Source organism: Choloepus didactylus, chromosome 7 (genome assembly GCF_015220235.1).
Source record: "Choloepus didactylus isolate mChoDid1 chromosome 7, mChoDid1.pri, whole genome shotgun sequence".
NCBI lineage: Eukaryota > Metazoa > Chordata > Mammalia > Pilosa > Megalonychidae > Choloepus > Choloepus didactylus.
Window position 1 is genome coordinate 82670109 of NC_051313.1, and position 27162 is coordinate 82697270.

General features: G+C 35.7%; 1 protein-coding gene across 3 annotated transcripts; it reads right to left on the reverse strand.

Moving 5' to 3' along the window:
• Positions 1–1873: 1873 nt before the first annotated feature.
• LOC119540175 (opioid growth factor receptor-like protein 1) lies at positions 1874–26717 on the reverse strand. 3 transcript variants are annotated; one of them, XM_037844244.1, is made up of 8 exons: positions 26131–26717; positions 22136–22222; positions 21901–21982; positions 19069–19147; positions 18904–18970; positions 18652–18797; positions 13972–14661; positions 1874–2111 (listed from the first exon to the last, which is right to left on the reverse strand). In XM_037844244.1, exons 1-7 carry the CDS (start codon positions 26359–26361, stop codon positions 14001–14003), a joined length of 1353 nt encoding a protein of 450 aa, XP_037700172.1. In that variant the 5' UTR covers positions 26362–26717; the 3' UTR covers positions 1874–2111; positions 13972–14000. The 3 variants fall into 3 exon arrangements, with proteins under 3 accessions (XP_037700172.1, XP_037700171.1, XP_037700173.1); XM_037844243.1 differs by lacking the exon at positions 1874–2111 and having other exon boundaries at positions 7890–14661; positions 26131–26715; XM_037844245.1 differs by lacking the exon at positions 1874–2111 and having other exon boundaries at positions 7890–14661; positions 21901–21979; positions 26131–26714.
• Between the last annotated feature and the right edge of the window lie 445 nt (positions 26718–27162).

A 27162-nucleotide genomic window follows, 5' to 3' on the forward strand; every position in this document is an offset into this window, starting at 1 on the left:
GAGGTCTGTGATTAATTCTGAGTTTACCTTTGTGTACATTATGAGGTACAGTGTCAATGTTCATTTTTTTCCTATTTTAATATCCAGTTGTTCCAGCACTATTTGTTGAAAACTATCCTTTTTCCTCATTGAATTATCTTGCCATATTTGTCAAAAACAATTTACTCTATAAGTGTGGGTATATTTATGAACTCTTTATTCCATCCATTCATCTCTTTGTCCCTCCATACACCAATACCACACTGTCATGATTATATATCTTTATGGTAAGACTTGAAATCAGAAAATGGAAGTCCTCCAAATTTATTATTCTTCTTAAAAATTATTTTGGGGATTCTAGGTCCTTTATATGCTGATATATATTTGAATCAGCTTGCTAATTTTTTATGAAGAAGTCCTCTGGGACTGTGATTGAGCTTGCATCAATCTACATATTAATATGGGGAGAATTGTCATATTAACAATGAGTTTTCCAGTCCATCAATATTGCATATATTTTCTTTTTATTTGTTTATAAAATTTTCTTTTAAAAATCTTTTGAAGTTTTCAGTGTACTGATCTGGTACATAGTTTGTTAAATTCATTGTTAAGTATTTTTGATAACCTTTCTTAGAAGTTAACTACTGCAGAAAGTAATCTCACCCACAATTTGTTGGTTTTGGTAGTTTAATTCCCAAAATAATAATTTCTTCAAATTGGTGGGGCAGGGTTATTAACAGGGGGAGGAGTACTTCCCAACTGGAAGAATTTCCAGTTGTGAGATAATTACTTTCCTGTCATATAAGAAAAAGAAATATCCAGTTATAATCTCTCTGTACCTTCAACTTGCAAGAATGTTGATACATACAAGGAAGACTATGTAAGTGGACAAGTTTCCCTGGTGTCAATTATGAAGCTACTTACCAAGATAAAGTTATTAATTCGAAAGTCTTTAATGTTAAAGGCAGCTCTTTTATGGATTTTTCAGTCTACAGACCTACATGTAGTTACCACTCGAAATTTATCTTATCTATCATATTAATGGGCACTTTGAAAATGTTTCCTGAGGACTGGGTATTTCTTTTAGCAGAATTCCAAAACTTTAGTTTTGAATCAGCAATAGCATTTGTGCAATTACAGAGTACCTGTAGGATGTCTAAAGTTTAAGAGTAGTCGAGTTTTACCTAGTTGGACAAAATTCTCTTAAACACTTTTGGGAAACCTAACTACCTCACTGATCTTCTTTTTGCTTTCCAGCACACAAAAATATTGATGATAAAGAGAACTAACTTTCTGAACCATTAAATATTATGTATTATTCCTCTCACTAAATTCCCTGATTGGTATTTTATAGGTTTTCCTTAATTTGAAAAGTAGATCTCTGAAATAATTATATATAAATATAATAACATATGAACATATATGTATTTCTTCTAATTGTGTAGTCTCATCCTTATATCAGTCAAATTAGATAAAGAAGGATTAAATGTTATTAACCAACCGGGAGCCAAATTCTAAACAAAAAAGTCAAGGAGTTAGTTAAAATATTATGTAGAGAGAGACCTGACTCGGTGTCTTTTCTTCCATCCCTTCCTTCCCTACCTCCTTCCTTTCCTTCTTTAAAATTGTGGTGTTTAAAATGAACACCTAGAAACCACAAACACTGAAGAAATGCTAGCAATTATAATAGTTATAATATATTATCTCTCCCCTGACAGGAATAAACTTTGCAATTTTATAACCTTTAAACCTCTACAAAGTGAATGTTATTGTCCCCACTTTATAAAGAAACTGGACCTCTTACAGCTAGCTTTATAACCTTTCCCAAGGACTCATAACTAAATTGAGATGGGATTAAATTACAGAGCCAAATCTCTATCCATCATACAGATGCTTCCAAAACCAAAATATTTATTTAGCTAATGCAGACAAAAGGTAGCCTTTAGCATATACATAGAAATTTGCACTTTGAGAAAAGGCAGCATTGTATTACAGAAAGAACATTGAAGATCTGGATTAGAGTTAAATCTAAATGGCAAATTTTCACAATATCTGAGGCAACTCTTTAAACCTATTTCTTCATGAAGTTTTTGGCATTCATGCTTTCTAAAGTCTGCTCCAGCTCTAAGATTCTAAAAAAAAGAGAGAAAGAAAAAAAAATATTTAGTTTGTGTCAATAGGGAGAATAATTTAAGACATATTAATGTTCTTTTCTCTTTTGACCTTTGACATAAGTGACCTTCTCTTAATCAACGCAGATTAGGGTTTTGAGAAACATCCATAGATGCATAAGGAAGCTGGAAGGTGTTAGGGTAGATAGCATACTTTCCCAGGAGAAGCTCCTCATGCAACCACTTCCACCACTGCATGGAGCAGTGGCATTGAGGTGGTCGCAGGTAGGTAGAAATATGAGCTTGTATCCATGCTTCTAGTTTCCCATTGTGTCAAAGGCCCATAAGAGCCCACAATGCTCATGGTGTTACAGAGGTTTGGAGTCTAAATGAGGTGGCTGCTGTTGGGAGGAACTTCAAGACTGAAGGCTATCTGCTCCACATGGGCACCATTTTGTTTAAGCCCAAGTAGCCAGATGAGACCTGTTGAACTTTAGCAATTATCAGTCCAGGGGAAGCCAGGTCCAGCCATTCCACAGCTGCAAACAGAGAGCATCCAGAGCACACCACAAGGATCCTTTCTCCTGTTCTCTGCTGCTTCCAATATTCAATCAAACCTCAATGCCTCCCAGATGCCAGCTTGTGCAAGAAAAGAGGGAGTGGTGGTAAAATCCAAATGCCTATTAATTTACCTAAAGAAACAGTCATTCCAAAGGAGGACAAACTTTGAATAGCCTGGATTTAAACAAAAAGGAGAAATATTAATTGGAAGTGATAGAAATATTTTTCATTGGCAGATCTCAGATGCCTTTTCTAATCAGCAGGTTGGGGCTCATGAGGAATATCAGATTAACTATCAAGAAATAAGTGCTTTATTTTCTTTACATATCTGAGTTTAGCTAATTTTGTAACTGGACTATACTTTTAGCATTAAAATAAACTTCAAAAGGACAAACTTTTCAGGAACCACCACCTCTTTAAGAAAGGCAAATTAAGCTCCAGGGTTTTATAAGCCTTTCTTAGGTTGCTCATAAAGCATGCTCATGAAGACTCAGGGAATTTGGGTGATCATATACTTCATCCACTAAAACTTGCAGAGGTCCCATGAAATGAAACCGTAAGATGACTGAGTTTTTAGTTGTCATTTATTTTCCATATGTAGGAAAAAGAAAAGCCTAAATCAAAGAAGCAATACAATTTGAAAATTAAACATGAAGGGAAAAAACAATTCCTGAAAGGGTGGCCTTTACTGTCAATCTGGAATTCTGTCTAAACTGTAAAAGCAGAGGAAAAAAGTCTGCTTTGCTGTGCACTGCTAAGGGAACTGACTTTATTCTGCCATATGTTCCAGATGCTTTCCTTTCAGACTTCTGTCTCATGTTCGCACTTATTTCCACACATATAACTCTCAGCCAGGCACTGAAACAGGTACTTTGCTGAGCCACTGAACATGATTTCAGAATTGCTTCATTTTATTTAAAATTTCAAACCAAGCAGGAAAAGTGGGATTGTGTACTGCCCCCACCCCCAGCCTTTTTTAGCCTCAAATTTGAAGCATCTGTTAAATCACTTTAAAACCAATTAATGACACCTGTTGCTAAGTGATCCAAGAATCCAGGAAGGAACTATGATCTAGATTTGTCAAACAAAACATTAAATACATATGAAATGTTTCAATGCAAATCTTTGTATGTCATACAAATAATTAACTTTGGAGGCTATTTGTCTTGAGGAAGACATCATATTTCAGAAATAGATGACCATACACTTTACATCTTGTCTCAGGATATTTCTACTAAAGTTTGTTTTCTTTTTAATTCAATGACTGTTAATCGAGTGCCTACTACGTGCAGGACCCTATGCAAAGCACCCAAGATACTCCTTGCCCTCAAGGGACAATCAGTTTCATAGAGGAATGTAATTGGGCTGTAAAATCCCCAAGGAGAAGCCTCCTTGATACAGAAAGGCAAGGTATTCAGGTAGATTTTGCAGAGGCTGGTACTTGAATTGAACCTCAGGGGGTTCTCAGGGGGAAGCAGAGATATGGAGGGAAAACCTAGAGTCAGGGGAGAAGGAAGGGATGTCTACAGAAAAGAACATAACCTGTACAAAGACAGAAGTATGTGGGAGAAAGAAGGGAAAAGTAGGAGAGAGAGCATATCCTGTGAGGAGAACCACAGTTCAATCTATGCTCCCTTTACATTTTTTATTCATATTATACTATTCTAGCACAGGGATTACATTTGTGTCTTCATCTTCAATATCTTGGGGGGAAGATTTATGTTCATTATATGTTGAACGAATAAGACTGGAATGTAACTGGTAAGGCTAGGGAAATGGTGAGAGGTGAAAGTAGAAGGGTAGGAATGGGAAAGTTGATAATGAAGATGAGGAATTGTTGGAAATATATGCAAAATAACCTTGTGGACAATGGGAACCACTGAAGGATTTAAGCAGAAGACATAAGTGGCTAGATGCAGATTTTTGAGCAAATGACAGTGGCAATTTGTGAAGGCTTCATTCTTCCTGGAGGCAGAGGGAAGAATTAGGAGTCTTGCTATAGATGAAGGCCTGAAATAGAAAGGTGGTGGTGGGGATGGAAATGAGGGGGCAGATTGGAGACAAATTTTAGGAGTGGAATCAACGTTAATTAGTTATCAAATGGGATGCAGTTATGAATGAAGTCAAGGAGAGCTCCTAGGTTTCCAGTTTGGGGATCTGGTGATATCATTCAATGAAATTAGAAATGTCAGCGTTTGAGCAGCATAGTATGTTCCACGTCATGCCAGAGGTGAGATCTAAAGGAGCTCCTGTGTACAGTAAGCCCAATGTCAAAGATGACTATATCCAAAGACCATTTTCAGAGACCCAGTTTTTTTTTTTTTTTCCAAATGGAAATGTTTGAACTTGCTTCAGATATCTGCCAAACATGAACACTGGCCAGGTGGCAAATGCACTAAGTGGTGAAAAGGCAACTTTGGAAAGGACTGTGGTCTTGGATTAATATTGCAGCATGCATCTCTGGGCTGAAGCTCTCAGGTCAATCCTAATTATTAAAAGGTGTCCACTGAATTAAAAGGTGCCACACATTGTAAAGCCACTGGACAGAGAACCAGGAGGCTCTTAATATCTACCTCAAGCTCTTAATATCTACAGGAGTTGGGGTAGGAAATTTGTCACCTTTCCATGCCTCAGCTTCATTATCTGTAGGATCCATACTCACCACCAACTATAAAAGTTTATCATTTTCCTGTCAATTTCTGGACTTTGAAAAAGATAAAATGAGGGGGAACTGCTTGACATTGATATTTTTTTCTGTTTCTCAAAGAAAATGAATATGTTCAGTATCTATTCAAGTCATATCTTACTGCACATTTTTGGCATTATGAGGGGTAAAGGGATGAACAAGACAATGGCTCAAGCCTCCAATGACACCATTTGAATTGCACAGTATGAAGATCCTACAACTTAAAATATATTAAGAAGGCTATTCAGCACAAGATTATTCATATTAGTTCTAGATTATAAGAAAAAAAGGCAAGTAGGTTACCACATTCATTAAATTCAATAATTACATACACATTTTTAAGTAGTGTCAACTTTTAAGTGGTATCTTACAAAGATATGAAATAAATATATATTTGGAAGTTTTGAAATTAAATTTTCCTGCTTTCAGTAAGAATCGATGCTGAGTGTCCTAAAATAAACTAAGATTGTCTCATGATTCTGACAGAAAGCCTTCAGCTTTGCCTCATACTCCATCTCTGACTCATATTCCAACAGAGAAGGATCCAATTCAAAAATTATTAAAGAAGTAATAAAGGGTTGCTTTGTACATTCATTGAAGTTACAGTGAGGGAAATTTTCTATCCTGTCAGTATCAGTATGTCTAACACAAAATCACCAATTCCATACCTAGTAACTTTTTTACTAAAAACTACATTAAAATTATAAGTTTAAGATGTTTGTTTGAATCCACAAACCCAGTTAATATAAACTAGATTGATTTCCATCTAGATAAGTGCTAGATATTTGTATCCAAACGTCTTATTTTTTTCTAGAACACCAAAAGCTGCTATTAAGGAATGCCTGGAATAAGTTGCCTACATCCTTTCTAATCCTTTCAAGAAACTCAAAATGTAAATATTATTACTGAGAAGAAACCAGAGACCTTGAGAATTTATGTGACTTGCCCAAGGCCACACAATCAATTGTAATGTTGCCATCTAGTCTCCAGTCTTCCTGGCTTCAAGATTGCTGTCTTGCCATTAAACCAAATGCACCACTGCACTTACTTTTTCCCCTTCCAGAGATTTCTCTTGAACTTCTCTTCCTCACAACAGTGAAATCATCATTTAATGATATCAGACAATTTCAGCGTTCTAAGATAAGCTGCCAGATGTCATTTGGTTCATCTCATCTAACCCTTCTACTTTGCTTGTTGATTCCTCCCTCCTCTAATCTCTTCTCTTTCCAAAGCTGAGTAGACATTTCAATATAAAAAAAAATGCATTATACACCATTTGAAAAGAAAGTATTTATAAATTCCTTGGTAGTGATGAATGTACACTAAGGGTATAAAAATAGTAGAATGCTAACTACTATAGCAAAATTAATAAACCCAGTCTTCCTGAATAGTGAAGCCAAATCCATGCTGGCTTTCTAGTATCGCTCTTCAGTATCGTATTTTAAAATGTTCTTCCAGTTAATCCTACATATTCATGGGGATAATCCCAAAGGTAGGATAATCCTTGCAGGTTCCAACATATTAGTCTGACGACTCAGCCAGCCATGATGACCAAAGCCTAAAATCATCCACAAGAAGCCATACTGCCCATTGTTACTTTTATATAGGCTAGGATTTCCTTCCATCTCTAAAACACCAGCTTTGCTGCCTTGCATCCGCTTGTGACTTACAATAATGAAAATGTTATGAATCTTTTTTCCAAAATCTCTCCAATATTAAATCTTACTTTCACACAGAAATGCAGAATTAATCCTGCATTTCTATCTTGAGAATCTGAGTTTTCTTTGATTTTACATTGTCTTCAGCCATTCAATCTGTGGGGAAAAGAAAACTCCTCTTTTTCTATTACCAGCATTTTTTCATTCTTCCCTTATGGCAATAATTGCTTGCACACATTCCTTTCTCTACTAAATTCGTCCAAAAAGCTGCAGTTAAAATCATGCTCATTCACCACTTTGACTTTTTTACCTATCAGTTTTTCAATTATGCATAATGTGCCTTCATTCTGACTCTCTCCATAATTATTCTTAGTTCTTTCATCCTCTTTTTTCCCTGCCTATGTGGATCAGTCTAGCCAAGCTTAAATGTTGTGCTTTTCTGCCTCATCTTCTCCCCCATAGTCCTTTGATACCTAGGGCAACCTTCTCACTTCCATCTTACAATTGCATTTTTCTTAATCAAACATTTGACTCACTGAAAAGCCTAGTGCTATTAAGTGACAAAGCTGTCATCTCCATTGAGCTATTCATTTTCATTCATCTAGGTGAAATATGCTTTTTTTTCATTTTTATTGAGATTGTTCAGATAACATATGAAATATGCTTTTAAAACTTCACATTACAGAAAATTAGGAGAGAACAATAAACATCCAAATATTTATACATGTGATATGCCCTCCAAAATCTCACGATAGAAATAACTTGATATGTAAATAAGATTTCACCCTTAAAAATAAAAGTATTTATTTTTTAGTAAAAAAGGAAAAGTTAATCTTATATGATAATCATATCAAATAGATATCTAATCATAGGAAAACAGCAAGTCATCTGCTCTAGTTTTTTAAAAATATTTTAATCATGCAAAATCAATACAATGTATTCTAACACAATGCTTAAATATTAAGATGAAGTGACTTTTATTAGTTTTACAGATGTATATTTGGCAATGGTTATTAAAAATAATTACTTGAAAGGAACTCTAAATATATTTAGAAACAATATTTTCAAATACAGCAGTAAGCAACAGAAACTATTGCTCTTTATACATTTTTGGCATAACACTGCCATACAGTTACATAATTATAAAATAAGTATTTTACAGTACCATACAGATCCAGAAACTGGTTACAACTTCTACCACATACACATGGTATTGGCACTAACAAACATGCACAGCATTCTGTAATTCATACTGCAGCAGAATACAGAGCACAGAGAAGGCCCAGTGGCCACTGGAGAATCAGAACTTAGGTGGTAAATAAAACTCACATTTTTGTAAGAATCACACCCTTTTTCCTGAAATACTTCAGATATAAAGGACACAGTAGTTTCCAAATTGAAATAATGACAAGACTCAGTCTGCCATTTATCTTCTTAGGCAACAGTAAAGAAGAGACAATATATTACTGAGCAAACAAGTAAAAGCTTTTTTTGGAAAAAAAGTTGCTTGTCAAATGACCTAACAATTTGTCTTCATATGCTTCTATTAATTGTAATGCCACACAGTAAATATGCTGTAAACTCTTGGTAGTATGAGAGATAGATACTTCATTTATAAATCACCTATCACTTAGCCTTCTCTTATCTGCAGCCAGTCCCTCAATTTACCTTTTCGTTTGTAAAACCAACCTGTTGGCACACACAAGCAAAAGAATTAAACTTGATATCTGATCATTTTATTATTTTTAACAATCCAGCAAAAGGTTTCACTATGGAATAGGTGATATTCATGGTTCGCACAATCCCTGCTCTCCTATGCAGATAATTTAAAGCTGTTCTAGCCTCCCCTACCTGCTTCCAATAATTCTGATATTTTCACAAACCTATGAATAGTTACATCTTTATTTCTGTAGTTTCTTCCTACTATTGATATTATTTTGTTTCATTTATGTTTTCCTTTTCTTAGCATGAAACCAAATCTTAGCACTGAAAAACTGCTCATTTGACCAATGAGTACAGAATGGAATATTTCTTAGGACAAAAGCTTATTACACAACTAATCTCTCTAGTTAATGTAAAATATTCTACATGATACTTTATAATTAAATAAAATGAAAATAAGATAAATAAACCCCATGGCTTAAATATATTTCTATAAGGTGCTCTGATTTTAAGATCTTTTAGTATAACAAGAACTGATGCCATTTCCCTTTCACTTCATTTTTAAAGTATACTGAATCATGTTATAAAAAGCCTTTATATAGATATAGATATACATATATTTGCGAAAGAACAACCCAGTAGAATTTTGATTGAAGAGACTGGGGGGAAAATTGGTATGCCAATGTGTTTCCCAAGATAGTTATAAAAGCACAGCTATAATTTACATAGCAGGAGCCCAATTGCTCTCAATTTTCTGAACTATAAAATAGTGGCAAATAAATTGTAGCATGTATGATATGGAAACTAATACCCATTAAAATTGCATATTGTGTCCAAGATGGTCTGCCTTCACCAGATGTCCGAGATCATAGGGCCCAACACCCTCAGTATCCAGAAGAGGGCTCCGAGGCCCCGACATGCCACTTAAAAGGGTTGGTTCCACTGCACCAACATCTCACCCTGATTCTCAGTCACCTCTTCCTCTCTCAGCTCTACTTCCAGGCAGAGTTTGGACATATAACAATGCAACTAATTGTATTCTCCACATGAAAACTTTAATTCAAGAAAATAATCATATTAAGTATTTCCCACAAATAGTACAAACTTCTCAACAAAAAAGGAAAAAAAGATGACAACACTCTCATTAATCTAGGAAGATAGCAAGACCGTACTTTTTAAATGTTTGTAATAAAACTATGACACAAATTAATTTCAGATTCCTCCAACCATCTATTAGAATTAAAATTTTAAGTAACTTCTCTACAAGTATTCTATTCTTAGCAACAATCTGCATCCAAGAGCAAGAAATAAAATAGGTAAAATATTAGAGTAACTGAGGTATTGTTTAAAATGAAAATTATAGCATATAACACCACTAAGGAAAATCATAAATATAACAAACCACAGTTTTTATTACTCTAAACATTTTTTGTTAAACATAGCATGTTTTTGAATATTATGGTGCAATATTGAGGCAATTCTTCCAAACAGAAATTCCTCCAAAACAAAAAGCACCAAAGTAAGTTTAATTATAGTAACTGATACTCATGGTCTGGAAAGTTCCTTATGACAATAATTTAAAATGGAGCAAAAATTTTAAACTTCTGAATGAAATCCATTTATATTAGTTAAGGCACATCTGGACATCTCCAGGCATTCATATGTATAAATATATTATACTGACTTCAGTAATAAGGGATTTCTAAACACACAGTCTGTCCCAGAACACAATCTGGATAGCTAAAACAGGGGAGGAGGAGGGTAGTACTCAATGTCACCATAGAGATTACCCACACAAATCTGTTCATGTACTAACCAGTACAGAATTCAAAATTGAAAGATGTCATAGAAGTACACTCTTAATTTTCTAGCTCCTATATTGACTCCAGTCATCTTTCTCTACAACTGCGCCTGCAATGGAAATGATTTTAGCATGTCTGACTCCAGCCTTCCTTACACGTAATGCATATACCCCAAAAAGGAAAGGGAAGTTTTCTAAGTGGGCAAAAAAACAGAAATCTTCAGAACAGTCACTGTAACACAGGATCCCAATCCACCCCAAACAGACCCTAAAGACATATAGCTGCAACTACAATAAAGCAAGATCAGGAATATCCTTCTCTAAGGTTAGAAAGTAAAACTTCTAGAAGAGCCTCAATTTAATTTATTAAATAAAATTTATTTATTATATTAATAAACTTGCTTGATTTACTCAATGGATTATAAACTTAACCATGACTTTACTAAAAATTTGGGAAATTTAACTATAAAACAATTAACCTAATACTCTGTCTACCAGTTCAATTAATTTTTGACCACTTAGATAATTTTATATAACAAAATATGAAATATGACTATGAACTATTATGGCATTTTCATGTTTATATTTTTAATACTTAGAAAAAAATCTTAGAACTTCCCTAGTAACTCCTGAGTTGTAGGTTTTATTTTTTTCTTGGAACTGAAATATACTAGTTTTAACAAATTCAAAATAAAATTATACAAAATGATTTTTGAACTGAGAACTAGGCTTGATTAAAAGAGAGCAGATATTTTCACTTTAATTACAATTCTTTTGCGCTTCCTCATGAGATTGAACATGAAAAATGTATAATGGAATAATATTTTTAGTGTTATCAACTTTTCCCTACTATACAGAAATATGTCATTTATCACTTTACAATATTTCAAAATATTTTCACATATATTATCTCCTTAGAGATATGAAAGTGCAAAATATTATAAATATACTAAACTAACCAGTGGTATAACATCTATTTGCCACAAAATGCAAGTTAGCATTTTATCAATAGTCAATATTTGGTATCCTTGTAGCCTGTGATACAGTAATAAAGACTATATATTTCAAAGATTCAGTAATGTTTCTAGCTATTTGGCCATGCTTTACTGCATTTTTTATAGCAGCTTCTCAAGAAATTTCTGTAAGCATATGGTAGTTTTTAAAAATACAAAACATTGTGGAGTTAAACCCGGGGGCTGTTTGTTATCTAAGACACACATAAATACATATATAGATCTTTAAAAAAAAAAACAAACTATTAAATGTACAAAGTATTCTTAATAGAAAAAATTCTAAATATTCATAATTTTTATCTGTAAAAAGAATAGCATCCTCTTACTTGTTCTTTACTGAATAATTTTCTTGTTGGTTATTTACAGATTAAAATGGTGGAAACAAACTATTACATGTGAATATGCATTAAAAAACTACCATGGTGGATAAAGGTCACTATTGTAGATGAAAGCTAGGCATTTTTCCCCGAGATTCAATATTCTCTAATTAAATGGTACAATCTAATCAAACCTCTAAGTAGAAATAATATTCTAAAAGTTAAGTTGATGAATGAATGATACACTGAAATTTCTAAGTAATTTGGCCTATATTCATTTATTTTAGTGTCTGGTTACTGTTTATCAGTAATTTAGTATTCGATCACAAATTATTAATATTAAACATTTAGAAAGGGGTGTGAACACTTCATCATGTATGCAAAATTGGTAAGATATTTTGAATTAAATTAATCATATTCCTATAATTCAACCTAATGCAACAACCTACTTTTATCCCTTAAACCTGTAAAACTGTTTATTGAGTTCTAGGGAGATAGTGCTACAGAAAGCACCATGTAGGAAGGTTCATGTATTTCTTGCCTGTAAAAAAGAAATTGAAATGCAAAAGCAATACTGCTTCCCTAAATCCTAGTACTCTCTTTGTAAAATAGGAGAAAGCAAAGATTGGTACATTTTGAGAACTAAAAATAAGAAAATGTTCTCTGTTATACTAATTGGAATATGACGCAACATAAGTGGTACATTCATAAAAATCAGGGTTTAAGCAACTGTGGTGTTTCACATAAACTTCAAAGCAATAAAATCATATTTTTAAAGATACACTGTTAGTGGATTTACTTTTTAGAAATTCGCTGCTGAAAATATAGAGGCAACAAAGGATGATATGATGTGATACAAAATAGGACATACTAAAAATTTTGGGGGGGATTAGGTGAAAAAAATTCTTCTCAAAAGTCCAAGAGAGACACAAAAGCTAATTCCTTTCTAACTGAAATAAAGTGAAATATTTTAACTGTTAATTGCTTTAACTATATTTGCATGTGTGCTTTGAAATATTCACCAGTGTGAATATTTACCAGTGTCACAGTGTGACTGTTTTTTGATTTGTAATAATAATTAGTAACAATATTATAGGGAAATAAAATTGTTTTTAAACAGTGGTAAGTAACATTAAATGCTTATTAAACTGAGTATATGGAATTTCAAATCTGTTCTCAAAGTCCGACAATTTAGAGATGAAGCAAATTTAAAAAGACACACTGTGGACTAAGCAAATAATTTCACAGTCCACATAATATTGGGATACTCATGGTTTTAGTAACCCCACTGCCTTATTGCCAGCATAAGAGGCATGACTTTTTAAAAATGAATAATTTCCTTTTTCATTTTTAAATTCCTTAGTCATTTGCATTCAGAATCAAGCATCAAATTTATGTGGAATAGCTAGAAAAGGCAAAATTCTTTTCCTGGACTTTGTGTCAAAATTTTTTCTAACCAATTACTACAAAAAAATTTTTTATTATTTTAAACAAAGCAAATTCTTGAAATCATACACTTAAAAGTCCAACTCTGTTCCATTTAAATTTCAATATATAAGATCATCCTAATGTAAACTAGAAATGCATATGCTAATTGTCAAAGATGGAGGGAGGAGGGTGAGAGCAGAGAGAGGGAAAGATGAAAAGACAACAGTACAATTGACAGATGGGCTACGGAGGTCATAGCTCCTCAAGAACATGCATTTTACTTAACAGAATTTAAAAATCAACATGTTGTAGCAGATATATAATCAAAGAACCCAAGTTACTTTCTGAAAACATTTGAGAAGCCAAATTCTTTTTTACCAGCTTAAAAAAGAATCCATAAATGAGTTAAAGGTTGTGGCAACACAATGGAATTATCCTTTTGGTTTTCCTCATGTAGACTGTAATCACTCAGAAGAATTTATTTGATAAATTAATGTTACTTGATTTTTTCCAGTTACCTTGAAAATAATTTAAAAGTGATCACTGTGAACAGAATTTGAAACTCACATCCTAAAAGCATTAAAGAATACAATCATTTATTGGTCTTAAGACTTATTAAATATTAAATTCATTGTCACCCAAAATGTAAAACAAATAATAAAATCTTACAACAGAAATCACAGATGCCTAAATTTGAAATTTGATCTCATCTTTGTTCCTTGGATAAATTGTATCGGAGTTTTTATCTCCCTTACCTAAACTGGTTTCTGGGTTTTCTGATAATTCACTGTAATGATATGTCATCATGGGGACTTGTATTCCCAGGATTTTCAGGGTCTTCGTTATGATTTTCACCTTCTTTTTCAGAAGGGGGTACACTCTCCTTTTTCTCTTTGGGATCGTCCATTGTTTTTTCTGACTGAAAATTCGAATTTTCAGCATTACTGTCCTTCTCATTGTTTCTCGGCTTGGCAGCTTCATCGTTGGGCTCTGCTCTGGGCTTGTCTGTCTGTTTCCTAAGCTCTTTAGGTGCCAATTTTTTTTCTTCTGCTGTTTTGCTATTCAAATGAACAGCTGAGGAGGAATTTTTGGAGTCCTTGGATTTTTTATGCATAGAAGTTTGACTGTTGTGACCGGAGGCCGGAGGGGCAGGTGTTTTCGGGGCTTTGCTTCCCTCTGACTGTTCTTTTCTAGGTGGTCCCCAGATAAAACTCTCTGAGGGCGTGTAATGTTTCTGAGCAAATCGGAGGAGCTTTCTCCTTTCTCTTCTGTCTCTAATTGTATAAACAAAATACTCCAGAGCACTCTGCTTAATATTGGGAAGAGTATTTTCCACAAGAGCCTCATGAAGAATAAATTTTACAAGGGGAGATTTAAAACTTTCATATCCAAGTTCACCAAGGCTTTTAAGAATACGGGTGATTCTTAAATAGTTGTGCTGGGATCTGCAAGAGAGGATTGAATAAAATGAGGGGAAAAAAATCAGGTGGAAGAAAACAGAGAAATGAAAACTATTAGAAAAAGCTTTCTTTATGGAACTGTATGCCATGGAAGTTTGCCTTGAAATGACTTTTTTTAGAATTCATATTAGAAATCATTAAGATTTTAAAACCTTATGCCACAATGTAATATCAATCTATATGAAACTCAAATGTGTAAGATAAATTCCCCTTGTTTGTTTAGTTCTTCATATTAGAAAAATATTTAGAATATAATTTCTCCCTGAGCAAGAATGATCTAATGGAGCTGATAAGCAAAATCAACCATATTAGCCAACTCACAAGGAACGCATAGCAACCACTCTACCCTACTAGAACCATTCTGACAAAGGATGCAAAATTGGCTTATTTAGTAGGGCATAGTTTGATAGCTAAGAGCCTGGGCTTCAGAATCAGACTTAAGTTCACACCACTAACTAGCTATATGGAATTCTGATATATCTCTAAGCCTCAGTACCTTATCTGGAAAATGGGAAAAATGACCCACACCTCATTGGACTGCTGTGAGAATCCAGGGATACTTATGCAGACGCATCATGTGAAGCACATGTAGAATTCAATAAATATTAGATACTACATTATTATTATTATTATTACTGTTACTAAAGATTCGGTATTAAGGACCACTACATTTGTCCTAATTCCAATTTAATAACCTAATTTTCTTCCATCCCTGGCCTTTCTCTCCTCTTCTTTCCCTATCCAAGAATTTTAAATTTCTCTGGCCACATCCTAAAGGCATCTTCAGATGCATATCTTAATTATGTGTCATTAACAGCCCAGATATTTATTTACCCAATAATGCCACACAGCCATAATCATCACTTTTTTCTAACTATAACTTTCTAAAACCTATTGTGTACATCAGGCATTGAACTTTCTACAAGCATTGCATATAGTTCCCTGGTTTCCAACCATGCTTGGAATATTTTGCTTATAAGTAATAAGCACATTTTTTGAGAAGGATGAAGAAGGATGTTGATGAATTATTTGAAGGAGCAAAGGAAGTGGTTCCATGGTCTTTTATTGTAATAAGAGAGTTTGTTTGTACAAAACAAAAACCTTAATGACTTGGGCTAACCAAACACTGTAAAAGACAAGCCCAGCAGTTTTTAGTATTTCCATCCTTTGGGATGCTTACCAAAAAAAAAAAAAAAAAAAAATCTTAAGATGCAATTCACTGGAGGCAGAAAGCCAAAATATAGCACAGATAAGTTTCAGTTTTATGAATCTGTATTTTGTAATATGTAGGAGGTAAGAGTCCTTTGAGACAACAAAAATTTGGGTGAAGTTAAAACTGTGTGCCACTAATAGCAGGACTGACTTAAGATGTTATTTTAGTGTGGAGTTTGTATACCCTAAAAACATAGTAACAAAATTCTTGGCAACATCAGCTTCATAAGTCTATGAGAAAGAAATGTATGGAAAGGTAGAATAATATTTAAAATACCCCATAGAAAAGCTATAGGACAAAACAAAATTTACTGTATTTGCAGCCAGCTTGAGTTCACATATCTAATCCAAGATGAATGGTCAAGTTAAAAACTCTACACATTTAGCTGTCTCTACAGACTCTCCAATTAAAAATATTTAAGTATCAATAGAAAAGGGCAAAACATTGAATTGAAGAAAATGATAATCAGGATTCTGGAACAAAACTGTTGAAGAAAGAAACTGGGTGTTTTGGTATGATTTGAAATAAGTGTCACAGTGAAAGATACAATGGAAGTAAGCAGAGTTGTGAGCAGTCTTTGGAATTGCACAGCAGATAAAAGAGGGAGGTTAGGCTTCCAGAGAGAGGTAAGGACAAGAGGTAGGCCTTGTCAGGAAGACTGGGTAGGTGAGGAACAAAAGCACATAAAAGTCAAGAAACAGGAAGACAGATAATAAAAGAAGAGATTCTAGGGTCTGAAGTATGGCTCGGCAATTGAAGTTGATTACAAATAAAATTGGAAATACATCTTAGTGGTTGGTCTATGTTTCTATTCCCGTGTTTGAAAATATTTCACCTCTTTTAATCATGGTCACCTGTTTACTGAAGGTTATTTCATTTCACTTTGATTCAGTATTTTTCTTCTGCCAGGCTACTATACATATATTGAGTTCCTTGCCTACTCTAAAAAACTCAAGATGCTATACAGATTAAAATGCAAATAAATGATAACATTTAAGAATAAATCAGAAAAAAAAGGCAAACTGTAGAAAGAAAATGGAACAGAAGTTGTCATATAACCCCCTATTTGTTCAAATCTAGTCAACAAATTTAATTTTTTGGCAACTAAACCAGAAAGGAAACTTGTTTTCTGGCAGATTCTAGAGCAGTTAATTCACAGCTGAAAAAGCTCTACTACCCAGGGAAAGGAAAAAAGTGAAACGGTGATGGATAGAGAGGGAGATGGATGGGACAAAGAAGTGACTATTGGTTCACACTTCCCTCTCCTGACTCAAGCCAACTATCATTTGATTAAAGGCTCTGGAAAGTGCTATTTCCAGTTTTAAATCAGAGGATCTGACAATAAAACTCCAAGGTGGCTGTAAGCTGACAACCATATTTTGTTCATTAATTTATTCATTCAACAAATGTTTACTAAGCATGATTGTTATTCCAACCACAAAAACCAAGCTGGGGTGGGTGATTCTCTAAAATGACAGTCATGATTACATGGAAGATGAGGTCCTATCAGATTCTCTCCAAAATTTACTTAAACTTTTGCCATCCTTCACATTCAGGCTATTTGGCTACAGTTTTCTTTGAAAGTGTGACATAAATGCTTAAAAACTATCCAGAGATAGCTACCTGCACTTGCTTAGGCAGAGGCATATATACTTCCACTTTAAGTGCCTTATATAAATTAAAATTAACTTGAATTATGAGTTAATGGGTTATAGTTGGGATCATAAAGCTTTATGCCCATTATCTTCAGTGTTTTAGTACAAGCTACCATTTTAGTAGTGTTGATTACAGCTAATAAAGCAAAAAAAAAAAAAAAAGGCTTAAACAATAACACTTATACTCATTTTATCAGAGCAAGATGAAAGTTCTAGAAAGACACAGTAAATCTGGTTTACTGATACACAAAACTTTTAATTGTTTGGGCAAAGAGAAATTGCTTAGTTTTAGTTTTAATTTTTTTCTCTTAGTACTTGCCCAGTTCAGCTAATTATAATTTGCTAAAAAAAGTGCTTTAAAGCTGTTGGTTTACAGTCCAGTGCTGATCAGTCACCCTATAATTAAAAAGAAAATAAAAACAGTTTGCATGCAAAGAAAATATTAAGAAAAACAGACTTTGGTTATAAGTATTAATGAAAGTTATAAATATCCAAGCAAAAGAATATAGCAGATCAATTCCAAATAAACTATGTTAAATTTTTTTCACAGGTTTTGGGATTTATTAACCAGAAATACATTTTTGTTTTTAAACTAAAAAGCAAATAAAATTTTAATTTTCCCTCCATTTTAGTAAAATGTACACAAATATCTCATTCTTATGAAATGAATTTTATAATTATAGGCTTGATTCACAGATTCAATCAAAGGCAGCACTATGCTCAGAAGGGACTGGGTCTCCATGAAGCTTACAATTTAGTAGAGGGGATATGGAAAACAGTATGAAATCAGTAACCACAAATGCCCAAAAAAGCATGGTATTATAAAAAGGAAGAGAGGTCATACTTCATTGTGTGCAGCAGAGAGGCTTCAAGAAGAAATAACCCTGAAGCTGAAGAACTATGTTTCTATCTGGAAATTTTTTCTTTTCTTTTTTTGTTGTTTTGTTTTGTTTCAGAATGTAGAATAAGAAATAAAATTTAGTTCAGACTAGCTTTTAAATCCAAATACCTGGGTCCATCTGCTATTTGTTCCTGTATTCCATAGAAAATTCTACATAGCAGAAAATAACATGCTAGCCCCTGATTTACTGTGTGGGCTTTACTTACTCATTCAGATGCTGAAACCTTTCCTGCCAGTTAACAGCACGGGCCACATTTCCAGTTTTATCAATCAGCTTTATTCCAAAAAATTCTAACATCATTTTATAAGCCAGGAGAAATCTTCTAATTGCTTCTTTTGTTTTTTTGAATTCCTAAATGAAAAAAAAAGTCAGCTGAAATGAATCAGTAGTTACCAGGATGTAAAAGAGCAATATCATGCTTCACCAACTCAAATAAAATGAAATGAGCTTGCATTACCTCAATTTCATATGTAGTTAGTTCTTTAGCATAAAAGTTCAAGCCTTGTTCTCTCAGGGGAAAAAGCCTATTATTTAAAAAAAATAAAAACTTCATATTAATGTTGCCTAGAAAACATACATGTTTAATTGGAACATAGTTCAAAATAGGTAATATGTAACTGACCACTGAATGTAAGTATGGTTGTGTTCCAGCTTTTCATAATCTCCTTTCCACTTATTTAGAACTTCTTCAATGTAAACACCTAAATAGTAAACATTTAAAAACTGAATGAGACATTTAAAACACTTTGACAGCATTTTAAGATTTGAATCACTCAAGTTTTATATTAAAACATTTTAAAATTTAATAACAGCTCACAAAAGTACTGCTTTTAAAAGATGAATATCCTGTGATTATATAATAAGCAAAATTTTCTTTAAAAAAAAATGACACCCCTAATTGTAGAAAGTTCTACTGGACTGTATTAACATAAAGCAGAGGTTGGCACACTATGGCCCGCCAAGTGTTTTTTTGTAAATAAAATTATATTGGAACATAGCACATTCAGTCATCTATGTATTGTCTCTAGCTGTTTTTTGCATTATAACAGTAGCACTCAGTAGCTGCAACAGAGACCATATGGCCTATAAAGCTAAAAATATTTTTGTATAGAAAGTTTGCCTACTCCTCCCTAGAGGGTCATATAGTTCTTTAAATACTAGATAGGATCAAAATGAAATGTATCCCAGGGAAAGAGAAGAGGGAAGAAAAGGAGGGACAGAGAAAGAGAAGGAGAGAAACAAAGATAAAGGGGAAAGGGAGAAAGAAAAATGAAAGTTGTTGAGTGCCTTCTATATGCTGGGCCCATATTATACACAGTGTACATCACCCAACTTAATCTTCAAAGAAATCTCCCAAACCAGGGTTATTAATCCCAATTCACTAATGAGGAAATTATATGATTTGTTCAGAGTCACACACTAGTAGAAGAGAAAATCTAGGATGTCTGGCTCCAAAAGAATGTCCTTTTCACCATATCCCATTGGTACCCTAAAAATACTCATTATAACAAAATTCTCCTGCTTAAGTCTGTCCAGGTCCTCACAAATGAGTATGTGGCCATTTAGTCAATCTTAGAGGAAAAAAAAATTCATAATAATTCTCTAAATATAACTCATCTTATTCTTGTTTCCTCCAAAGATAACCTGTTTGTATCAGAGGTCTACTTTCTAAAGGTTTGGTAAAAAGTTGTTTTGAAATCACACTGTTAGCTTTATCAGTACACTGAAATTATTTATCTCCATAATTTCCTTTTTGTTTTCCTTTCCAATGATCCTTCCTCCTATTTAATAAGTAAAACATACTACAGCAGGTTTATACCTACTTGCAGGGGTGTCTGTGTATATATACTGGGAAGAGAGGTATGGACGTTGATGTAATATATATAATATGAGGTAGAATAATATTTTATGTGACCTTAGCTAAAACTTCTGACCCCTAACAATCTTATAAGATTTCAAAAAAAAAAAATTCTGTGGGGATTACAAAGAACTTAGTGGTTGCTTGAAGTTACTGTTTTAAATCACTACCTCAAAAATAAATGCACTGTTACAAATAAAAAAAAAAACTGAGATTTTAAATACTGTCATATCTCTATGTCCAACAATTTTAATATTTGAAGGGTTCCTTTAGGTTAATTTTATGAAATTCAAATCAGAGTCAATTTGATAATTTATCATTGAATTTCTTCAAAAGGTTTGCTTACCCCAAGTCCTAAAAAAAAAACTATTTTATTACTTTCAGTAGTAATTAAGCAGTGCATTTCTTTCATTAGTAAATACAGCAGTACATTTTTATCCAGAGTTTTCCCTCCAAATCAGAGCATAACTTCTGAGACACCAGAAAGTCAGTTAAAGACAAATGGATCTGACCATTTCAGCAATGTTTTGAAGTCATTATTCCCAAATGGTACATTTTTCAATGCACAGGAAATTGCTCCTCCCAACAGTCTACCCAACCTTTATAGATCCATGTTCCAGTTAGTTCACCAAAGAATGCAAAGTCCTGCCCCTTTCAAAGCTTTGAACTCTGTGACCATAATTCCCTGACTCACATTTCTGTGGATTTTGCTCAGTTTCCACTGAGAGCAAAGAGCAGGAACTAGGACCATCTAGTCAACCCACCACATGTAAGGTCTCTAAAAACAAAAGCCAGCTTTGCTGGTTTGACCTGGATAAAATTAGGATGCTCACCATGAACCACACAATTTGGTGCCTCAATGAAATTTGCAACTTCACAAATGTATTACCATAGTTGCTGCATCCTCTCACTGTGGGTTTAGAAAAGACCCTAAAAGGAATTGTGAAGTTGTGAAGGAGGAAGCAAGTTTATTTGTCAGAGCTGGATCAATGTGTGAAGTTCCCTCCCAGGATACTGGAACACTGAAATGGAACTCCTGTAGCTTCCCAACCCCTGAATCTGAAAACTGAAAGGAAAGTTCGTTCTAAATATAAACCATACTTTCCAAAATCACTTTCTAAATAATTTTCAGGTATGGCACAGTGGAAAGAACACTGAACTCTGGAAACTAGACCCAACTCTACAGTCAACTGAGTGACTCAGCAAGTCAGTAATTTAAGATTCAAATCCCAATTACCTCATCTTCAAAATAAGAAAGCTGTATTTGACCTCCTCTAATGTTCCTTAATAATCGAATATTCTATGGTTCTATAATTCTACTCTTTTTCTCTCTTAAAAAATTAGCCCTATTATCTTTCAGATAGCGAGGGTCGCAGTGATGGGAAGGTATTGCTAGTCTGCAGCTATACCTCCAGAATTTGCCAAGGGGTTGCTCACAATTCTAGATCTATGACTTTGGAGACACATTAGATTGCCCAGCAAAGTAAAGCCAAACAATGAACAAATGCATTAAAAATGTACTGACCATGGAATAAATAAATAATCAGATGTACATTATTGAAAGTTTTCTTTTTACCAAGGTAGCCGATTACTCACCATCTGGCTTAAATGGAATTTTATTCTTATAAAAACGGAGATTGCTCAAGTCATTTTGGTATCGGATATCTTTGAAGTTCTGCTAAAGGAAAAAAATGAATCAATATCCAGCAAATGTACACAAAGAAAAGGCACTAGGACCTTTCTTGCATGTTTGCTTATTGGCACCATAAGATAAGAAAAACAGAAGGGAAATATTTTACATTTTGGGGACAAAAAAAATCAATACTCTTACTGGGTACTGGTGTCGGTATTTGTACAAATCTCTTGCAGCATAAAAGCTTCTCTTAGGTTTCACAGTTACTTCAGTAGAATCACCACCCTGAAATAAAAAGTGAAATTCTATTTACATGCAGAAACTAGGTAATTTTACTGAGAAATATCCAGAACATACCTAAAATAATGAACATCATTAAAGAAAGCCTGAAAATTGTCAAGCTATCCAGATATATGAAATATTATAAATGTCCTTTTACTGATGCTAAGTAGCAATATTTATTGGTATTCTATTTTCCTGATTTAAACCAATACATTTGTCCTAAGGGATACTACTAAATAAAAAACTTTATTATTTACCAACAGCTTATAGAGACCAAATGTCATGAATCAAGATCCATCAGAAACAGAACTCAAAATGAATTCAGAATTTTACTCAGGTGATGCAAGTGGCTCAATGAAAACTTACTTAGGATACTCTATATTTAATTTAATTTAATTTAATATTGTTAAGAAAATAAATCAATTCTTCAAAGAAAATTGTTAACTTTGCAATATTTAGCTGTACTTGGAAGTCAAGTAATAGTTATGAAAGGAAAAGAGGCCTTCTAAACACCCTAAATAACTTTCAAGCTCCATCCTTTATAGCACCAAAACAGGAAATACACAAAAGCACAAATTTTCCTCTGATCATTCAGTGATAATACAATGTGATATAAATAAAATTTAAAGTAAATACACACAAAGCAATAAAAAGCTCTCAAACAGAATTAACTTCAGATTGAGGTAACATATAGGCAGTAGTATATTCATACTATTTAAATTCTAAGCAAAATTCCCACCACTATGAAGTGATTTTTGAAGTATAAGATGTAGATTAATATAATATAAATATATAATATATAGGTTTATATTAATATAAATATAGTTACGTTCTGTAACTATATGCATTATTTTAATCCATGAGAAAGTGCTTTATGGCCAATGTCCTGCAGAAGGACAATGAGACTGATGATGATGTAAAAGGAGATGCACTTCAGACGTGAATATTCATTAAGAGCTTTGGCCCCAAATCCTTTCTTATCATCTCCCACCCTACAACTGTGTTGACAGACTGGCATCCTCTAAACAATTTTCACAAATTTGGAAGTGATGAGATTCTCACTATTACTACAAGTACAGAGATACATACTTTAACACCAAATCCTCTGATGTTTAACATTAGTTACTCTGTCATGTTACATAAGCAAGGAAAAGCTTAAATTCTAATCCTTGCCACATGTTTCAAAATAGCTCTGCCTAACAAGTTTCTGAATCTATCCAGCCTGAACTATAACCATATGAATCATCACCTTAAATCTGTACAGAAAGCACTTTTCCATTAAAAAAGCACTTTCATGTGTATTATTTCATTTGATTCTTACAACACATCTGGCTTTCAGTTTCAGTTATTGGTGTCTGTCTTAAGAGACAAGGCAATCTGGGTTTAGAGATGTTAAACAAGACCCAGCACCCAGTGTCAGCAAAGGAACTAGAATCTTCGGATCCAAGTCCAACTAAGCAGGTATGAATCAATTTCAGATCCACTAAAAGTGAAGGATCACTGTAAGAAATCTTGGTATAATATCAGTAGCACAAAACTTGGAGTCAGGAGACTTGGGTCAAGTCTTCATTCTGCTAACTTTTTCCAGGATTATCATAAGAATGACTGTATCATCTACCTACCTGCTTGCATCCATCCCTACTCCTCTAATCCCTATTCCTTTTGGACTCTCTCCAGTCCCCTTTCAAATGCTCTGGCAAGGATTTTGTTTTTGGTCCATTCTCAGTATCTTTCTCTTTTTCTACCATTGTCCCACTAACTCACCCCAGTCATACTTTTGCCTCCACCATTTCACCAAAATGCCCCTTGTGACAGTCTCCAACAAATCTCTGCCTTGCTTCTGGGGTGCCAAAACTCTCCTGGTATTCTTCCTGTGTTATTGGTTGCCCCTTCTCATCTTCCTTTTTGCCTCCTCCTCCTCTTCACACCTTCTAAATGAAGGAGTGCCCAGGGTTTAGTAATCATTCCTTATCACCCCTTGACCACCTCATATAATCTACAACCGTCAATACCATCAGTCTAAATGCTGATGATTTCAGCCCTGTTACCGAATCAACAATTCTAGCTGGATGTCTAATTAGGATATCAAATTCAAAATAATCCTTGATTCAACCCCCAAACTGCTGCTTCCCCCCAGACTTCCCCATCTTAGTTGATGGCACTCTCATTTGTCCAATATTCATTTGGACTAGATGATAGCAGTGGCGCTTGTGAGAAGTAGTCAGTCTGGGATGTATTTTACGGGTAGTTTTAGTAGTAACTTCTAAATGGATTCACTGGAGTAAGGGAACAACTGGGGGAAACAGTCAAAAAGCAAAATAAATGAGTTTTTTTTTACAAGAAAAATGAAACATTCAAGAGGAATAGGGAGGGTTGGTGTGCTCTACCATTTGCTGGGATTGCAATTAACTGATTGGAACATTCATTATCTTTTTTTTTTTTTTTTTTTTTTTAAATAGATGGACCTTGTTAGTTGGATTAAATCTGAGCTGGTATTTTTTGATATCTCAAACATCTATAGAAGTTCACTTAATTGGAAGGCAAGTGGAAGGAAAAAACAAAACACCACAATACAGTATCTAAGACTTTTCTGGGGTTGAAATGACAAGTCCAAATAGAGAAGTAAACCAGACACAAGAGGCAGAGGACTATTTAGGATTTTAACAGCTCAAAGGTTCTGACCATGTCAGATGCACATGAGTTTACATTAGTGTGCCTCTCTCTCTATGCTCTAGGGCAAGTTTCTCTCTAAGCCTCAGTTTTCTCTAAAAAGGTGATTAAAAATAGCACCACCACCACCCCAGAACTGCAGTTGATTTAAATAACATGCTTAGCATAGAACTTGTTCTCAGACTTTCTGACTCACCTTGACCTATACAGAAATGGTCATCAAGATCTATGAGGCAAGGTTAGCTGCAATAATATTTTGGTGATGAGTCCCCTACTATAGGGAACACCATCATAGACTTAATCGAATGGTTTAAAATGAATGGATGGTATTAGTGAAGTTACAGGTCTTCTTGGACAAAGAGCTTTTATTTGCTGGGGGATCTCTACAGTTTGGAAAGTAATGAGGGTGAGCAGAGGCAAGGCAGTAAAGAACCCTGTGGTCATATTTGAGAACAGATTCCATTTTCCCACATTCATTCACCTTATCTAAAGCAGAACTACGAACCTTAAACTTGTCCAGGACACATTCTTTTTTAACAAGTTCCTCCTTTTTAAAGTTTTCTGAATTATTTTCAGTCCCTTAGAGGCTAAACCTCTGAGTTTAGGCTTTAACCTCTCCGAATTATATTAGTCAAACGATTTAAGCAGAATTGGATCAACAAGTCTTCGGGTGAAACAAGATTTTTGAAGAGCACCCTGAACTGCAGGTTGAAAGGCCTTTCTTGACCTAAGAACTGTGGCGTTGCAACTTCAGATGGGACCCTATACAATACTTTTAATGGCTGCAGACCGCACTGTAGGGGAAAGTGCTGGCCGTCTGTCAACTGCAGTTCCATCTTATCATTGGCAATTTTTACAAAAAACACGCACTAGATGAGGTTTACCAATCCTCTATTTTTAGCCAGGTTCTTCCCACCCCACCTTCGCTTCACTCAACTGCGCTCTAGAGGAAAAGAAAACACCCATTGAAGTTGGGTTTTCCTTGAGGGACTTCCTTGTCGTAACCATGCCAGGCCCCAGGTTGGCAGCGGCCGGCCCCAGCGCTCCCGGCCACCGCAGGCCCGCTCGGTCCCCTGGGCGGCGGGGCAGCTGCGGGTGCCTACGGCTCAAGTCTAGCGCTAGGGGGTTTCTCGGCACTTCTCGCCCCGCCCCAAGCCCCAGTCCCCGCGGACGCCCTTCCTCCCCAGCGCCGTGGCCAGGGGCGTCCCGGCTCCGCCCGAGGCCTCTGCGGGGCCGCATACCTGCTCCGCGCCAGCAACCTCGGCGTCTTCGTCCGGCGCGGGGCTGGGGCAGGGCTGCCCGCCGGTTAGCTCCCGGGGCTGCGAGGGCTGCGAGGGCTCCTGCCCCGCGGCCTCGCCGCCACCCGGCCCCAGCTCCTCGGGCTCGGGCTCCGAGTCCGTCTGCCAGGTAGAGTCGCAGTCCTCCACGGTCGTAGGCTCCCGGAAGCTGACTCCGCCGAGCAGGTTGCCCATTGAAGAGGCGGCGGCGGCGGCGGCGGGCTCGGAGGTACAGGGCGCGGGGCCGCGAAGCGCGGGCTGCGGCAGGCGTGCTAAGGCCGGGGCATGGCCGCGGCGAGGGCGCTGAGCGGCAGCCTCGGCGCGCCGGCCGCCGCACTGCCTCAGCGCGGTGAGCGGCAAACAGGCACACTCGCGGGGAGGAGCCGGCGGCCTCGGGACCGCCGCGGCCGCCGCCGCAAACGCTTGAACCCGCCCATCTGGTTCCTTCTCCTCCCCCGGCGGGAGCTCAGGGGAGCGGAGCGTCCACTCACTAGGCCAGAGCGCCGCCGCCCCGTACCCAGGACGCCCCTCACTTTCCACTTATCACCCTGGAAAGCCAGCCTTTGCTCAGCCCTTTGGCATCCCCGGGGATGGATCGGGGTCTACTTGCCCTCCCTCTGGGATTGTGACAAGGTGGGGGGCGGGGTAGGCGGTGACTCTCCGGGGACTCCTCCCAGCTGAGCGGGAAGAGATTCCGTCCAGCTCTGGGAGCGGTTGACTGGGGTGGATGTGATGTTGAAGGAGGTGTCACTGTCATCAGGCGCGTCCTGTCCATACCCCCTCCCCGTCTACCGCTTGGTTCAGGAGGAAGATAAGTTAGCTGCAGCAGCAGAGGAAAAAAAGCAATGGTGACAGGGCACTATACAAACTACTGAGACTGTACTTAGGACAGAACCTTGAGATTCTGTGGTCCAGATGAAGTTAAGGCTGTCAGTCACTCCATCTAATGAGTAAACATCTCTTGAAACAAAAGGAACAATACCAAATACATTTTAA

What these genes read in the sequence shown, in the direction of transcription:
- LOC119540175 (XM_037844244.1), bottom strand. Translation starts at nt 26,361, where the DNA reads ATGGGCAACCTGCTCGGCGGAGTCAGCTTCCGGGAGCCTACGACCGTG. An exon ending in AATACCGACACCAGTACCCA is followed by an intron (nt 21,983 to 22,135) that starts GTAAGAGTATTG and finishes TTTTTCCTTTAG; the next exon opens with CAGAACTTCAAAGATATCCG. An exon ending in AACCATACTTACATTCAGTG is followed by an intron (nt 18,971 to 19,068) that starts GTCAGTTACATA and finishes TTTAAATAATAG; the next exon opens with GCTTTTTCCCCTGAGAGAAC.